Below are 17,837 nucleotides of genomic sequence, written 5' to 3'. Positions count from 1 at the left end.
TGGAGCAACAAATGGTGGAATGGACAATGCTAAGTAATAACTCAAAGCTCAGAAACCTGCACAGGCTCCTTATGACACAGCAAGATCCCAGCCATAGTGGTTTTCTTTGACTCGCTCCTCCTCTGAATGACCGGGAACTCAGTGACTTCAATGACCTCAGTGATGACCGTCTCAGTCACCTCCCTGATTTCAGTCACTTCTTGCCCAGTGACTGTTTTCCAAGACCATCCAGTTCCACATTCACACCTCCAATCCCTTCCCACTGACAGCCAGAACTGATGGAGAGAATCAGGTTTAATGTTGGAGATATCCTCTGTCACTAGCTCCACTTTGCTGATGTCCTTGGATTCTCCATCACTCTGTTTGGTCAATGATCCGGTGTCTCTACATGTCCAAGCTTTGGTGAGCTGCTCCAGATCATCACTGCTCAGTTTCAGGCCATTGTGGTCATTCCCAGACACTGTTTGGCATCCCGTTTTGTGAATTCCGGAAGGTTCTGGCAGCCTAGCCTGGCAGTGTTTCCTGTCATGTCCAAGACAGAGTGAGTGACTGGAACAGCTGCCCATTGTTAATCCTTCAGCAGTTCAGTGCTCCTGAACCTTCTCTCTGCAATTAAACAAAGGAACATTCCAGATAGAATTATACAGCACTGACGAGAACATTCAGCCCACTTTGGCTCAGTGCTGGCCCTCTGAAAGAGCCACTCAATCAGTTCCACTCCCCTGCCTCTTCCCTATTGCCCTACAATGTATTTCTCATCAGATGATTACTCTGATGCTGTCCTCTGATTGGCTGTAACCGACCACACTCTGTGACAAGTACAGGCCATTCAGCCCCTTCAACCTGCTCCAATTTTCAATAAAATCATGCCTGAGCTGACTGGTTCCTCAAACCCACATTGCCACTGATAACCTTTCACCCCCTTGTTTAACAAGTATCTCTCCATCTCGGCCTTCAAAATATTCAAGGACTCTGCTTTTCAGGAACAGCGTTTCAAAGACTCGTGACTCAGATAATTATTTTGCCTCATCTCTGTTTTAAATGGATGACCCTTTTGTTTAAACCAGTGGCTCCTAGTTCTAAATTCTCCCACAAGAAACATCTTGCCAACCCAAAAAATGACCCAATTATTCCTCTTTTCTGTTTTTTGCCAACCAGCCAATCTTCTTGGTGGAGTAGCAGAAAGCATAAGGGACTGTCAGAGAATACGGGAGGATATAGACAGACTGGAGAGTTGGGCGGAGAAGTGGCAGATGGCGTTCAATCCAGACAAATGTGAGGTGATGTATTTAGGAAAGTCTAATTCTCGAGCGAATTATACAATGAATGGAAGAGCCTTGGGAAAAGTTGATGAGCAGAGAGATCTGGGAGTGCAGGTCCATTGTACCCTGAAGGTTGCTGCACAGGTGGATAGTGTGGTCAAGAAGGCATATGGTATACTTGCCTTCATTGAACGGGGTATTGAGTATAAGAGCTGGCAGGTCATGTTAACATTGTACAAGACATTGGTTCGGCCGCATTTTGAATACTGTGTACAGTTCTGGTCGTCACATTACCAATAGGATGTGGACGCTTTGGAGAGGGTGCAGAGAAGGTTTACGAGGATGTTGCCTGGTATGGAAGGTGTGAGCCATGAAGAGAGGTTGAGTAGGTTAGGATTGTTTTCATTAGAAAAAAGGAGATTGAGGGGGGACCTGATTGAGGTTTACAAAATCCTGAAGGGTATAGACAGGGTGGATAGAGACAAGCTTTTTCCCAGGGTGAAGGATTCAATAATGAGAGGTCACGCTTTCAAGGTGAGAGGTGGAAAGTTTAAGGGGGATACACGCGGTAAGTACCTCACACAGAGGGTGGTGGGTGTCTGGAACATGTTGCCAGCAGTGGTGGTAGAGGTAGGCACGGTAGATTCATTTAAGATGTGTCTGGACATATGCATGAGTAGGTGGGGAGCAGAGGGATACAGATGCTTAGGAACTGGGTGACAGGTTTAGACAGTACATTTGGATCGGCTCAGGCTTGGAGGGCCGAAGGGCCTGTTCCTGGGCTGTAAATTTTCTTTGTTTAGGGTATAGGTTTGCTCGCTGAGCTGTAGGTTTGATATCCAGACGTTTCATTACCTGGCTAGGTAACATCATCAGTGGCGACCTCCAAGTGAAGCGAAGCTGTTGTCTCCTGCTTTCTATTTATATCTTTCTCCTGGATGGGGTTCCTGGGGTTTGTGGTGATGTCATTTCCTGTTCGTTTTCTGAGGGGTTGATAGATGGCATCTAGATCTATGTGTTTGTTTATGGCGTTGTGGTTGGAGTACCAGGCCTCTAGGGATTCTCTGGCATGTCTTTGCTTAGCCTATCCCTCTCCCTCGTAGCCCTACACACGGATGAAAAAAAACACCATTTCGACTGGGACAACACATCTATCCTGGGACAGGCTAAGCAAAGACATGCCAGAGAATTCTTAGAGGCCTGGCACTCCACCACAATGCCATAAACAAACACATAGATCTAGATACCATCTATCAACCCCTCAGAAAATGAACAGGAAGTGACATCACCACAAACCCCAGGAACCCCATCCAGGAGAAAGATATAAATAGAAAGCAGGAGACAACAGCTTCGCTTCACTTGGAGGTCGCCACTGATTATGTTACCTTGCCAGGTACTGAAATGTCTGGATATCAAACCTACAGCTCAGCGAGCAAACCTACACCCTAAACCTCAACCTGAGCTACAAACCTTCACAAAACTTGAAAAAAAAATTTTTTTTGTTCTTTGTTCTCTCTAATGTGTTACCACCAAATAGCATGAGATTTTATTTTCCCCAATAACCTTTGATGTAGCATCTTATCAAATGCCTTCTGGAAATCTAAATACAGAACATGTCCTGGGTCTCCTTTATCTTCAGCACAAAGTACAAAAGCCAATAAGCTGGTCAAATATGATTTTCCTTTCACTAAACTGTGTTGACTCTACCTGCTTGAACTGATCTTAGTGACTGTTATTAGGTCTTTCATAATAGCTTCCCTCATTTTCCTGATGAATATGTTGAGCTAATGGACCTATAGCTTCCTACTTTCTGTCTCCTTTTTGAATAAAGATGTTAATATTCATTATCTTCCAATTTAATCGAACTTTCTTCAAGTCCAGAGAATTTTGGAAAATTAAAAACAATGCAGCGACCATCTCACTTGGGCACTTCTTTTGAGACCCTGGGGTGGAATCCATTAAGCCCTGGGCACTTGTCAACTCAGTCTTTTAGTACTCACTGGAGTCCACCTATTCACTGTATTTCCCAATATCTCCTTAAATGTTTGCTACTGCATTTCCATTGATCTGTCCTTGAAGATAGTTTGCCAATGCACTTTAGTCAGCTCTATTTTCATACCTCAGAACTCCCCTAATTTACATCTTCAAAATCGTCTTGCCATTCATGATGTTTCAAAGCTTTGTGTCAAAGTGTAAACTTTGAAATTGCCTCCTGTGTACCAAGATCCAGATCATTAATAAATATCAGGAAAGAGGGCCAAGAAAAACCAGGAGGGGTCATGAGAAGTTGTTTGAGGATTGGATCAAGGAAAATCCTATGGCTTTCCATAGGTATATCAGGAAGAAACGAGTGACTAGACTAAGATTAGGGCCCATCAGAAATAGTAGTGGGAAGTTGTTTGTGGAATCTGAGGACATAGGGAAAGCGCTTTTTTTCAGTATTTACAATGGAAAAATGTAATGTTAGTGAGAATACGGAGATACAGGCTACTCGATTAGATAGGATTGAGGTCAACAAAGAGGAGGTTTTAACAATTTTGGAAAATCTGTAAACAGATAAGACCCCCCCTGGCCTGGATGGGATTTATCCTGAGATTCTCTGGGAAGCCAGTGAGGAGATGCAGAACCTTTTGCTTCGATCTTTATTGTCATCATTGTTGACTGGAGTAGTGCCAGAAGACTGGAGGATAGCCAATGTTGTTCCCTTCTTCAAGAAGGGGAGCCTGGACAACCCTGGTATTTATAGGCCAGTGAGCCTGACTTCAGTTGTGGATAAGATGTTGGAAAAGGTTGTAAATGATAGGATTTATAATCATCTGGAAAGGAATAATTTGATTAGAGATAGTCAACATGGTTTTGTGAAGGGCAGGTCGTGCCTCACTAACCTTATTGAGTTCTTTCAGAAGGTGACAAAACAGGTGGATGGAGGTAAAGCCGTTGATGTGGTGTATTTGGACTTCAGTAAGGCATTTGATAAGGTTCCACATGGTAGGCTATTGCACAACATAAGGAGTTTCGGGATTGAAGCGGCTTTAACAGTTTGGATCAGAAATTGGCGAGCTGAAAGAAGTCAGAGGGTGGTAGCTGATAGGAAATGTTCGTCCTGGAGCTCAATTACCAGTGGTGTACCACAAGGATCTGCTTTGGGGCCACTGCTGTTAGCCATTTTTATAAATGATCCGGATGTGGGTGAAGAAGGATGGGTTAGTAAATTTGTGGATGACACAAAGGTAGGCAGAATTGTGGATAGTGCCGAAGGATGTTGTGGGTTACAGAGGGACATAAATAAGCTGCAGAGCTGGGCTGAGAGGTGGCAAATGGAGTTTAATGTGGAAGGTTCACTTCGGAAGAAGCAACAGGAATGCAGAGTACTGGGCTAATGGTAAAAATGTTGAAAGTGTCGATGAACAGAGAGAACTCAGTGTCCAGGTGTGTAAATCCCTTAAAGTTGTGACCCAGTTTGATAGGGTTGTTAAGAAGGCATATGGTGTGTTGGCGTTTATTGGTAGGGGGATTGCGTTTTGGAGCCACGAGGTCATGTTTCAGCTGTACAAGACTCTGATAAGGCTGCACCTGGAGTATTGTGTACAGTTCTGGTCACCGCATTATAGGGAGGATGTGGAAGCTTTGGAAAGGGTGCAGAGGAGATTTACTCGGATGTTGCCTGTATGGAGGGAAGGTCTTACGAGGAAAGGCTGAGGGAATTGAGACTGTTTTCATTAGAGAGAAGAAGGTTGAGAGGTGACTTAATCGAGACGTATAAGATACTCAGAGGGTTAGATAGGGTGAACAGTGAGAGCGTTTTTCCTCAGATGGTGAAGGCTAACACGAGGGGACATAGCTTTAAATTGAGGGGTGATAGATTTAGGACAGATATCAGCAGTAGTTTCTTTACTCAGAGAGTAGTAGGAATGTGGAACAGCCTACCTGCAACAGTAGTAGACTCACCGAGGTTAAGGGCATTTAAACGGGCATTGGACATACATATGGATAATAATGGATCAGTGTAGGTTAGATGAGCTTCAAATTGGTTTCACAGGTTGGCGCAACATCGAGGGCCGAAGGGCCTGTACTGCTCTGTAATGTTCTATGTTCTCTGTTCCATTCCCCTGCCCCCACTGCCCCATCCTCACCTGGGGAAAGGGTGGCACGGTGCCACAGTGGTGAGCACTGCTGCCTCACAGTGCCAGGGACCCAGGTTCAATTCCCACCTCAGGCAACTGCCTGTGTGGAGTTTGCACATTCTCCCCGTGTCTGTGTGGGTTTTCTCTGGGTGCTCTGATTTCCTCCCGCAGTCCAAAAATGTGCAGGTTAGGTGAATTGGCCATGCTAAATTGCCCGTAGTGTTAGGTGAAGGGGCAAATGTAGGGGAATGGGTCTGGGTGGGTTGCCCTTCAGAGGGTCGGTGTGGACTTGTTGGGCTGAAGGGCCTGTTTTCACACTGTACGGAATCTAATCTAATCTAATCAAACCCTCCAACAAATCTTCCTCCAGCCTAACAAATACCCAATACCCATTACTCTCTGCATCCTGTCACTCTGCCAATTTTGATCACGTCCCTTATATTCTGACAGCTATATATTTTTCATCGGTCTGTTTTGTGCAGCTCTGTATTGAATGTCTTTCGAAAGTTCATGTACACTCCATTAACAGTGTTCCACTTGGTAATTCACAGGCTCATACAGCGCAGTTGGTGAACATCCAACCCATCAGGTCCATGCAGGACAACAAGGATCTGATTATATTCATCTCATTTTCCAGCTCTTGGCCCATCATCCCAGATCCTATGGAAATGCAAGTGAATGTTTACATACTGCCTCAGGTTTATGGGAGTTTGGACTCAACTATCATTTCAGGCAGTGAGTTGCAGACTATCACTGTCCTCTGTGTATAAAATATTTCTACTCAACTTCCCTCTTGTCTTTTGCCGTCTTGTCTTAAATCCAAGCCCCTGGTTAATGTCCCCTCTAAGGATGGAAAGAGTGCTTTCCTATCCACCCTATCCAAGCCACCATAGTGTTATCCACCTGCACCAAGACTTCAAGACTGGTCAGCTCCCAGCCCCATCACCACTTCACTAAGTGTCTCCTTCCCTCCCCCCTCTCGATTTATAATCATTTCTGGGGTGTTGTTCATGTCCTCTACACTCAAAACAGCAACATCAAATTTGCTCATTTCTTCATTATGTCCTCCTCCCCATTCTCAGTCTGGAATTGGATCAATACTCACTTCCCTAACCCTTTTTAAGTCCATCCATTTACCTTCCATGCTGGCTTCCTCTAATAATTCAGTATCTTCCTCCTGGTCAGGGACAGCTACACTGTCAGAGTGAGGGAGACCTCATTGGATTGAGGCTGAAAGAGTGAGGAACTGGGAATTTGGGTCAAATCGGGAATTTAACAGGTAAATTAATTATAGAGTAAAAGGCAGAATCAGGCCCAGAGCCAATAGGCTTTAAGGAAATTAAACAGCCAAATCGATCAAACACCTGAAATTTCTTTTCTAACTGTGCACAGCATCTGAAACAAAGTCAATGAGATCTAAAGGTACAAACAGTAAATACTGGATCGGACACAGGAACATGTTTATCAGGAAGCAGCAGAGACCAGACTGAGAGAGAGAACATGGTGTTGATCCAGTGACATAGTTCCTGAGGTCAGGATTGACAAGGCGATGCAGAGCAATCAGACACAGCTGACTGGGTGACCCAGTTCTAATTTGGTGAGTATTATTACTATTTTTATTGATTATAGTTTATAGGGTCTTTATTTGGCATTTATAGATCATACGGGCAATAATGCAGAGGTGCAAAGATAAAGGACTCTAGCGTAATTAATATTATTTGACTTTCAGGGCAATCTGAGTATTTTATCCAAAGAGTAAGCCACAGTCGCAGAGCTTGAAACTGTTCTTCTCTGGATCTAACATTTCCCAGGGCCTGGGACTAGTGTGTGTGTGCAGCTGTAGTTCCTGCTGAGAGAGTCCTGGATAGCACAGACAGAGGTGGACACACAACAAGATAAGAAAGGGAATGGGGTAACCACCAGGCAGAGATGTTGGTCAAGGCAGGAAGTGCAGGCCTCTCCTGTTGCCATTGACCACTTTGGATACTGTTGGGGGAATGGTCTATCAGAAGAAAGTGACAGCAGCTGAATTTGCAGCACTATAGTTAGCTCACTGCACATGGCCAGAGGAGAAAGTGTGGAATGCAATAATTATCGGGAATTCAATTGTAAAGGGAGTAGACAGGATGGTATGGTGTTTCCCCAGTGCTCGGGTCAAGGGTGACAGAACATTCCAGAGGTGTGCAGTGGTGGTGAACAGCCAGTGGTTGTGGTGCACATCAGTATCAATGACATAGATAAAACAGGGATGTGACCCTAATGACAGAACATACAGAAGTAGGAAGTATTTAGAAACTTCAGAGATAGTGATTCCATTCCATTCCCTCCCCTACCCTACCGCATGGAAACAGGCCCTTTGGCCCAACCAGTCCACGCAGACCCTTCAAAGGGTAACCCACCTAGTCCCATTTCCCTCTGAGTAATGCACCTAACACTGTGGGCAATTCAGCATGGCCAATTCACCGGACCTACACATCTTTGGACTGTGGGAGGAAACCCGCACAGACACAGGGAGAACGTGCACACTCTACACAGACAGTCACCCGAGGCTGGGATTGAACCTGGGACCCTAGCGCTGATGAGGTAATAGTGCTAACCACTGAGCCACTGTGATGTCAGGATTACTACCAGTGCCACATGCTGGTCAGAGTAGAAACAGCAAGATATATCAGAGAAACACATGCCTGAAGAGATGGGATTAGGGGCTAGTTTTCAGATTCCTGGGGCATGGGAATGGTTCTGGGGGATGTGTGACACAGGAACAGAAGTAGGCCATTCAGCCACTCGAGCCTGTTCCACCATCCAATGAGATCATGGCTCTTCTGTGGCCGAACTCCTCATACCTGCCTTTGAACATTATCTCTTGTCAAAGATAGTATTACAGCGGTGGAAAGGACGATGGATGAAGACTCGCCATTTGAGGTAGTTTGGGCTGAGGTTAGGAATAGGAAAGGTGAGCTCACCCTGTTAGTAATTTTTTACAGGCCTCCTAATAGTCCTAGAAACGTAGAAGAAAGGATTGCGAGGATGATTCAAGAGAAGAGTGAAAGTAATAGGGTGGTTGTTATGGGGGACTTTAACTTTCCTGATATTGACTGGGAAAGCTATAGCTCGAGTTCGTTAGATGGGTCAGTGTTTGTCCAATGTGTGCAGGAGGGTTTCCTGACACAATATGTAGATAGGCCAACAAGAGGTGAGGCCATACTGGATTTGGTTCTGGGTAACGAACCAGGCCAGGTATTAGAATTGGAGGTAGGGGAGCACTTTGGGGACAGTGACCACAATTCGGTGACTTTTACTCTAGTGATGGAGAGGGATAAGTGTGCACTACAGGGCAAGAGTTATAGCTGGGGGCAGGGAAATTATGATGCGGTGAGGCATGACTTAGGATGTGTGGCTTGGAAAAGTAAGCTTCAAGACAAGGGCGTAACTGATATGTGGAGCTTGTTCAAGGAGCAACTATTGCGTGTCCTTGATAAGTATGTACCTGTCAGGCAGGGAGGAAAGGTGTGAGGGAGCCGTGCTTTAATAAGGAATTGGAATCCCTTGTTAAATGGAAGAGGGCGGCCTATGTAAAGATGAGGAGTGAAGGTTCAATTGGGGCGATTGAGAGTTATAAGGTAGCCAGGAAGGATCTGAAGAGAGAGCTAAGAGCAGCAAGGAGGGGACATGAAAAGTCCTTAGTTGGTAGGATTAGGGAAAACCCAAAGGCTTTCTATAGGTATGTCAGGAATAAAAGAATGACTAGGGTAGGAATAGGTCCAGTCAAGGATAGTAGTGGGAAGTTGCGTGTGGAGGCCGAAGAGATTGGGGAGACACTGAATGAATACTTTTCGTCAGTATTCACTCAGGAACAGGACATTGTTGTCGATGTGAGTACCGAGTCACAATTAAGTAGAATGGATGGCTTTGAGGTATGTAGAGAAGAGGTGTTGGAAATTCTGGAAAGGGTGAAAATAGATAAGTCCCCTGGGCCTGATGGCATTTATCCTAGGATTCTCCGGGAAGCAAGGGAGGAGATTGCAGAGCCATTGGCCTTGATTTTTATGTCCTCGTTGTCTACAGGAGTAGTGCCAGAAGATTGGAGGCTAGCAAATGTGGTTCCCTTGTTCAAGAAGGGGAGTAGGGATAACCCTAGTAACTATAGGCCCCTGAGTATCACTTCTGTTGTGGGCAAAATCTTAGAGAGAATTCTAAGGGATAGGATTTATGAACATCTGGACAGGAATAATGTGATCAAGGATAGTCAGCATGGTTTTGTGAAGGGCAGGTCGTGCCTCACAAACCTTATTGAATTCTTTGAGAAGGTGACTAAGGAGGTGGACGAGGGGAAAGCGGTAGATGTGGTGTATATGGATTTTAGTAAGGCGTTTGATAAGGTTCCCCATGGTAGGCTACTGCAAAAAATACGGAGGTATGGCATTGAGGGTGAGTTGGAGGTTTGGATTAGGAGTTGGCTGGCTGGAAGAAGACAGAGGGTAGTAGTTGATGGCAAAGGTTCATCTTGGAGTGCAGTTACTAGCGGTGTTCCGCAAGGATCTGTTTTGGGACCATTGCTGTTTGTCATTTTTATAAATGACCTGGAGGAGGGGCTAGAAGGTTGGGTGAGCAAGTTTGCGGATGATAAGAAAGTCAGTGGAGTTGTAGACAGTGAGGAAGGATGTGTCAGGTTACAGTAGGATATAGATAAGCTGCAGAACTGGGCAGAAAGGTGGCAAATGGCATTCAATGTAGCTAAATGTGAGGTGATTCACTTTGGTAAGAGTAATAAAAAGATGGGGTACTGGGCTAATGGTCGGATACTTGGTAGTGTGGATGAGCAGAGGGATATTGGTGTCCATGTACACAGATCTCTGAAAGTTGCCACCCAGGTAAATAGTGCGGTGAAGAAGGCATATGGCGTACTGGCTTTTATTGGTAGAGGAATTGAGTTCCGGAGCCCTGAGATCATGTTGCAGTTGTATAAGACTCTGGTGTCGCCGCATCTGGAGTATTGTGTGCAGTTTTGGTCGCCATACTATAGGAAGGATGTGGAGGCACTGGAACGGGTGCAGAGGAGGTTTACCAGGATGTTGCCTGGTATGGTAGAAAGATCGTATGAGGAAAGGCTGAGGCACTTGGGTTTGTTTTCATTGGAGAAAAGAAGGTTTAGGGGTGACTTGATAGAGGTGTACAAGATGATTAGGGGTTTAGATAGGGTTGACCGTGAGAACCTTTTTCCACGTATGGAGTCAGCTATTACAAGGGGGCATAGCTTTAAATTAAGGGGGGGTAGGTATAGGACAGATGTTAGGGGTAGGTTCTTTACTCAGCGAGTCGTGATTTCATGGAATGCCCAGCCAGTAGCAGTGGTGGACTCTCCCTCATTATGGGCATTTAAGCGGGCATTGGATAGGCATATGGAGGATAGTGGGCTAGTGTAGGTTAGGTGGGCTTGGATCGGCACAACATCGATGGCCGAAGAGCCTGTACTGCGCTGTATTTTTCTATGTTCTATGTTCTAAAACCTTTGCTTAACACAAATTTATCTATTTCTGATTTTAAATTAACAACTGATCCAGCATCAACTGTCATTTGTGGAAGAGAGTTCCAAACCTCTCCCATCCTTTATGAGGAGAATTGCTTCCTAACATCATTCCTGAATAATCTGGTACTAACTTTCAGACTACGCCATCAAGTTCTAGAATCCTCAACCCATGGAAATAGTTTATCTACTCTGTCTTTTCCTGTCAATATCTCTCGGATTTCGATCAGACCACCCATTAGCCTTCTACATTGCAGAGGAAACAGGCCTCATTTGTATCACCTTGATGCATAACCTAACCTCTAAAATCCAATCATCATTCTTGTGAACCTTCATTGTACTCCCTCCCTCTGAGGCCAATTCAACCTTCCTAAGGTGTGATGCCCTGACATGCTTTCAGTACTCCACGTGGAGCCTCGTCAGGGTTTTATATAACTGCAGCATAACTGCGTCCTTGCCCTCTGTTTAGCTTGTGCTGTGATTATTGTGCTGTCCCACTCGAATTTGTGGTCCCTGTCATCTGTGTGTATGACAATAGGAGCATCTGATCATGGCATTTAGTGGCTAGTTGGTGTTCATGGAAGTGGACTGTTAGTTGTCTGCCTGTTTGCCCTATATTGTGTTTTGTGCAGTCTTTGCATGGAATCCTGTAAATTACGTAAATTACAGGGACCACAAATTCGAGTGGGACAGCACAACAATCACAGCACAAGCCAGAAAGAGAATAGCCAGAGAATTCCTAGAAGCATAGCACTCAACCACGGACTCAATCAACAAGCACATTGACCTAGACTCAGTATACCAGCCACTACTACAAACAACCGAAAGCAGCAGGAACAGACCCAAATAAATTCCAGAGGACACAGTACAACATTGCTTCAAAAGAGGCTCCAAAGCACAGAAGATGTCACCTAGACAGGGGTTAAAAATGTCTGCAAATTAAAATCAGTGAACATACCCAAAACCACGACAATGAGAAAAGTGATTAGCAGCGAATTGAAGCCAAAGTTCAAAATAACGTGAACAAGACTAAAAATATTAAGAAGACAATACTCAAGGCTTTGTGTCCGAATATATGGGGCACTCACAATAAAGTGGGCAGATAAACGCAGCAGTCAATAACAACAGGTTGGAAGTATGGAGCCATGGCTGTTCAGAGACTAGGAAGGGGTGCTGAATATCAGGAGTATTCAGTAATTAGGAAGACCAGGCAAAAAGGCAAGTTGGTGGAATTGCCTTTACTGGTTAAAGAGGAAATTAATATAATAGAGAGGAAGGATATTAACTCTGACAATGTGGACTCTGGATGAGTAGAGTAAAGACACACCAGGGGGCAAAATTCATGAATGGGAATTGTAGAGACCCCCAAGCTGCAGGGGTGACCTTGGGAATGGCATTAAACAGGAAATCAGAGACATGTGCAATAAACAAACTCATCTCCCTTACACTCACTCTCCATACAATCATCAAATAAAGGAGCAGAGTTAGACCATTCGGCCCATCGAGTCTCCTCTGCTATTCGATTATGGCTGATAGGTTTCTCATTTCCATTCTCCTGCCTTCTCCCTGTAACCCTTTATCCCCTTACTCATCAACAACCGCTCTATATACTTCATCGAAACCCTACAGTGTAGAAACAGGCCCTTCGGCCCAACAGGTCCACACTAACACTCTGAAGAGTAAGCCACCCACACCCATTCCAATTACTGTACATTTACCCTTGACTAATGCACCTAACCTACATATCCCTCAGCACTACGGATGGAACAGTGGCTCAGTGGTTAGCACTGCTGCCTCACTGCACCAGGGTCCCAGGTTTGATTCCAGCCTCGGGCAGACTGTCTGTGTGGAGTAATCCATCCAGACCCATTTCCTTCTGACCAGCATACCTAACACTGTGGGCAATTTAGAATGGTCAATTCACCTATCCTGCACATTCTCCCCGTGTCTGCGTGGGTTTCCTCCGGTTTCCTCCCACAGTCCAAAAATGTGCAGGATAGGTGAATTGACCATTCTAAATTGCCCACAGTGTTAGGTATGCTGGTCAGAAGGAAATGGGTCTGGATGGATTACTCTGCGGAGTGTCAGTGTGGACTTGTTGGGCTGAAGGGCCTGTTTCCACACTGTAGGGGACCTAATCTAATCTAATCTAGTCACTATAGATAATTTCCCATGGCCTGCACATCTTTGGATCATGGGAGAAACCCACGCAGACACAGGGACAATGTGCAAACCCAAGTCCCTGACGCTGTGAGGCAGCAGTGCTAACCACTGAGCTGCCACCTGTCTTAAATACACACAGTGACTTAGCCTCTGCAGCAAGGAGTTTCAGAGTCACCACCCTCTGGCTGAAGAAATTCCTCATCATCTCAGTTCCTTCACACTGAGGCTGTGCCTGCGGATCCCAGTCTTTCCGACTGGTGGAAACATCTTCTCCATGTCCACTCTATCCAGGCCTGTCAGTATTCTGTAATTTTCAATCAGCTTTTCCCCCTCCACCCCTCCATCCTTCTAAACTCAGAGTCATAGAGTTGTACAGCACGGAAACAGACCCTTCGATCCATGCCGACCAGATATCCCAACCCAATCTAGTCCCACCTGCCAGCACCCAGCCCATGTCCCTCCAAACCCTTCCTATTCATATACCCAACCAAATGCCTCTTAAATGTTGCAATTGTACCAGCCTCCACCACTTCCTCTGGCAGCTCATTCCATACACGTACCATCCTCTTTGTGAAAAAGTTGCCCCTTAGGTCTCTTTTATATCTTTTCCTCTCACCCTAAACCTATGCCCTCTAGGTCTGGACTCCCTGACCCCAGGGAAAAGACTTTGTCTATTTATCCTATCCGTGCCCCTCATAATTTTGTAAACCTCTATAAGGTCACCTCTCAGCCTCTGATGGTCCAGGGAAAACAGCCCCATCCTGTTCAACCTCTCCCTGTAGCTCAGATCCTACAACCCTGGCAACATCCTTGTAAATCTTTTCTGAACCCTTTCAAGTTTCACAACATCTTTCTGATAGGAAGGAGACCAGAATTGCACAAAATATTCCAACAGTGGCCTAACCAATGTCCTGTATAGCCGCAACATGACCTCCCAACTCCTGTACTCAATACTCTGACCAATAAACGAAAGCATTCCAAACGCCTTCTTCACTATCCTATCTACCTGCGACTCCACTTTCAAGGAGCTATGAACCTGCACTCCAACGTCTCTTTGTTCAGCAACACTCCCTAGGACCTTACCATTAAGTGTATACGTCCTGCTAGGATTTGCTTTCCCAAAATGCAGCACCTCCCATTTAAATTAAACTCCATCTCTCACTCCTCAGCCCACTGGCTTATCTGATCAAGATCCTGTTGTAATCCAACGTAACCTTCTTCTACACCTCCAATTTTGGTGTCATCTGCAAACTTACTAACTGTACCTCTTATGCTCGCATCCAAATCATTTATGTAAATGACAAAAAGTAGAGGGCCCAGCACTGATCCTTGTGGCACTCCACTGGTCACAGACCTCCAGTCTGAAAAACAACCCTCCACCACCACCCTCTGTCCCCCATCAAACACTCACAGGACAGGGCCAGCATGAGGTTAGATACTCCCTCACTCTTTCTCTCCCCAACTGGGATTTTCCCTCACACACTCCCTCACTCCCCCACTCCCCGTCCCTCCCTCACACTCCCCCTCCCTCTCCCTCCCTCTCTCACACTCACACCCTCCCTCACTCCCCCTCCCTCACACTCATCCTCCCTCACTCCTCCCTCCCTCCCTCCCTCACTCCCCCTCCCTCACTCCCCCTACCTCACAATCCCCCTCCCACACTCCCCCTCCCTCCCTCACTACCCCTCCCTTACTCTCCCTCACTCCCCCTCCCTCCCTCATTCCCCCTCCCTTACACTCACCCTCCCTCACTCTCCCTCCCTCCCTCATTCCCCTTCCCTCACACTCACCCTCCCTCACTCCCCCTCCTCCCTCATTCCCGTTCCCTCACACTCACCCTCCCTCACTCCTCCTCCCTCCCTCATTCCCCCTCCCTCATTACCCCCACACTCACCCTCCCTCACTCCCCCTCCTCCCTCATTCCCCTTCCCTCACACTCACCCTCCTTCACTCCCCCTCCCTCCTTCATTCCCCTTCCCTTACACTCACCCTCCCTCATTCTCCCCACACTCACCCTCCCTCACTCCCCCACACTCACCCTCCCTCACTCCCTCTCCTCCCTCATTCCCCTTCCCTCACACTCACCCTCCCTCACTCCCCCTCCCTCCCTCATTCCCCCTCACACTCACCCTCCCTCACTCCTCCTCCCTCTCTCATTCCCCCTCCCTCGCAATCACCCTCCCTAATTCCCCCCCACACTCCCCCTCCCTCCCTCATTCCCCCTCCCTCACTCTCGCCCTCCCTCACTCTCCCTCCCTCATTTCCCCCTCACACTCAACCTTCCTCACTCCTCCTCCCTTCCTCATTCCCCCTCCGTCACACTCACCCTCCCTCACTCCCCCTCCCTCCCTCATTCCCCCTCCCTCACACTCACCCTCCCTCACTCCCCCTCCCTCCCTCATTCCCCCTCCCTCACACTCACCCTCCCTCACTCTCCCTCCCTCCCTCATTTCCCCCTCACACTCACCCTCCCTCACTCCTCCTCCCTCCCTCATTCCCCCTCCCTCACACACCCTCCCTCACTCTCCCTCCCTCCCTCATTTCCCCCTCACACTCACCCTCCCTCACTCCTCCTCCCTCATTCCCCCTCCCTCACACTCACCCTCCCTCCCTCCCTCATTCCCCCTCCTTTATTACTCACCCTGTTATCTGTGCCAGCCACTTTATTTCAGTCCTGCCTCAGCACCTCTTCTCTCTCTCAGTCTCTTTTCTCTCTCTTTTTGTCTCTTTTCTCTGCCTTTCTCTCTGTCCGTTTTCTCCCGCCTCTATTTTTATTCTCCCTTGCTCTCTCTTTCTGACCTTTTCTCTATGTCTCTCTCTCCCTCTTTCTATCTCCCTCTCTCTATTTCTCTCCGACTATTTCTGTCTCTCCCTATTTTTCTTTCTCACTCTTTCTCTGTCGCCCTGTCTGTCTGTCTCTCTCTGTCTCACTCTCTCTCTTTCACCCTGTGTCTCATTATCTCTCTGTCTAACTCTCTGTCTCCCTCTCTCTGTCACCCCCGTCTCTATCTCACTGTCTCCCTCTGTTTCACTCTCTCTGTATCTCACTCTGTCTGTCTCTCTCTCTGTCTCACTCCCTCTCTCTGTCTCTCTCTCTGTCTGTCTCTCACTCTCTGTCCCTGTCTCTCTCTCTGTCTCCCCCTCTCTGTCTCACTCCCTCTCTCTGTCTCTCTCTCTGTCTGTCTCTCACTCTCTGTCCCTGTCTCTCTCTCTGTCTCTCTCTCTCTGTCTCTCTCTCTCTTTCTTTGTCTCTCTTTCTCTGTCCCTCTCTCTGTGTCTGAGCTAAACTCTGTTGCTGCTTCCCTCTCACACCAGGCACTGAACTGGGGGTCATTCACTTGTTTCTGATCATTTATCACAATCAGCTCAGCCTGAGAATCTGTTCCTGTTCTCTCTGTCTGACACCAGCTCTTCAATGCCCCTCACCCAAAATCTGTCTTCAGCCAATCACTGGCTTCTCCCTACCCAGGGCATGGGCTACAGCCCCTGGGAAAGTAACAAGGGCCAGAAACCTGCCCCCAACTGCCACCCAAATCCCCATCCCCCGAAACCACCATTAGCCTCTGACTGTCTCTCTCTCTCCCTCTCTTTCTGTCTCTCCCTCTCTCTGTTTCTCAGTCTTCCCCTCACTCTCTCCATCTCTCTTTCTCAGTCTCTGTCTCTCTGATTTTCAGACTTTCTCCCTCACTCTTTCTTCCTCTCCATTTCTCAGTCTCCCTCCTCCCTTCCTCTCCATTTCTCAGTCTCCCTCCTCCCTCCCTCTCCGTTTCTCAGTCTCCCTCCTCCCTCCCTCTCCGTTTCTCAGTCTCCCTCCCCCCTCCCTCTCCGTTTCTCAGTCTCCCTCCTCCCTCCCTCTCCGTTTCTCAGTCTCCCTCCCCCCTCCCTCTCCGTTTCTCAGTCTCCCTCCCCCCTCCCTCTCCATTTCTCAGTCTCCTTCCTCCCTCCCTCTCCGTTTCTCAGTCTCCCTCCTCCCTTCCTCTCCATTTCTCAGTCTCCCTCCCCCTCCCTCTCCGTTTCTCAGTCTCCCTCCTCCCTCCCTCTCCGTTTCTCAGTCTCCCTCCTCCCTCCCTCTCCGTTTCTCAGTCTCCCTCCTCCCTCCCTCTCCGTTTCTCAGTCTCCCTCCTCCCTTCCTCTCCATTTCTCAGTCTCCCTCCCCCTCCCTCTCTCAGTCTCCCTCCCCCTCCCTCTCCGTTTCTCAGTCTCCCTCCCCCCTCCCTCTCCGTTTCTCAGTCTCCCTCCTCCCTCCCTCTCCGTTTCTCAGTCTCCCTCCTCCCTCCCTCTCCGTTTCTCAGTCTCCCTCCCCCCTCCCTCTCCGTTTCTCAGTCTCCCTCCTCCCTCCCTCTCTGTTTCTCAGTCTCTCTCACCCTTTTAGCTTCAATTTCTCTTTCCTCAGTCCCCCCCTCTCTTAAAAACATTGAATATAGGTGAGGAGTAGGGCATATGGCTCTCTGAGCCCACTCTCATCATCCAACTCTATTCCTCTTACACTTCACTTTCAGAATTTCCAGTTTGCAGGATCCAGCCCCCTCTTTATCAAGGAATGGAATCCCGTGACACACCCAAACTCCATCAGGATAGTCTCAGGGTTGTCTGCTTCACCCTGGAACAAAGGCCCCATCCCTCCCACCCTCCTCCACTTGGCCGCGCTCATCCTCACCCTCAACAAATTCTCTTTTCCATTTTCCCTCCTCTCAAAGGCGTGGCCATGGGTACCAGCATGGGTCCTGGTTATACCTGTCTCTTTGTGGGGTCCATGGAACATTC

The 17,837-nt window shown here is 47.4% G+C and overlaps 1 protein-coding gene across 1 annotated transcript in view; it reads right to left on the bottom strand.

Moving 5' to 3' along the window:
• LOC148146821 (microtubule-actin cross-linking factor 1, isoforms 6/7-like) overlaps positions 1–17,837 on the bottom strand; it is a 99,574-nt gene that overhangs the window by 71,930 nt on the left and 9,807 nt on the right. Inside the window, exon 2 of the mRNA XM_087996941.1 lies at positions 57–606. Within this exon, the coding sequence (XP_087853067.1) occupies positions 57–566 (510 nt within the window). The 5' untranslated portion in view covers positions 567–606. The remainder of the gene's footprint in view (positions 1–56; positions 607–17,837) is intronic.

The sequence above is a fragment of the Chiloscyllium plagiosum genome, unplaced genomic scaffold (assembly GCF_037043375.1).
Source record: "Chiloscyllium plagiosum isolate Xiang-an unplaced genomic scaffold, Cpla_swu_hap1 HiC_scaffold_19, whole genome shotgun sequence".
NCBI lineage: Eukaryota > Metazoa > Chordata > Chondrichthyes > Orectolobiformes > Hemiscylliidae > Chiloscyllium > Chiloscyllium plagiosum.
The sequence above is the reverse complement of the archived record's forward strand: the minus strand, read 5'-3'. Positions and strand labels throughout refer to the sequence as shown.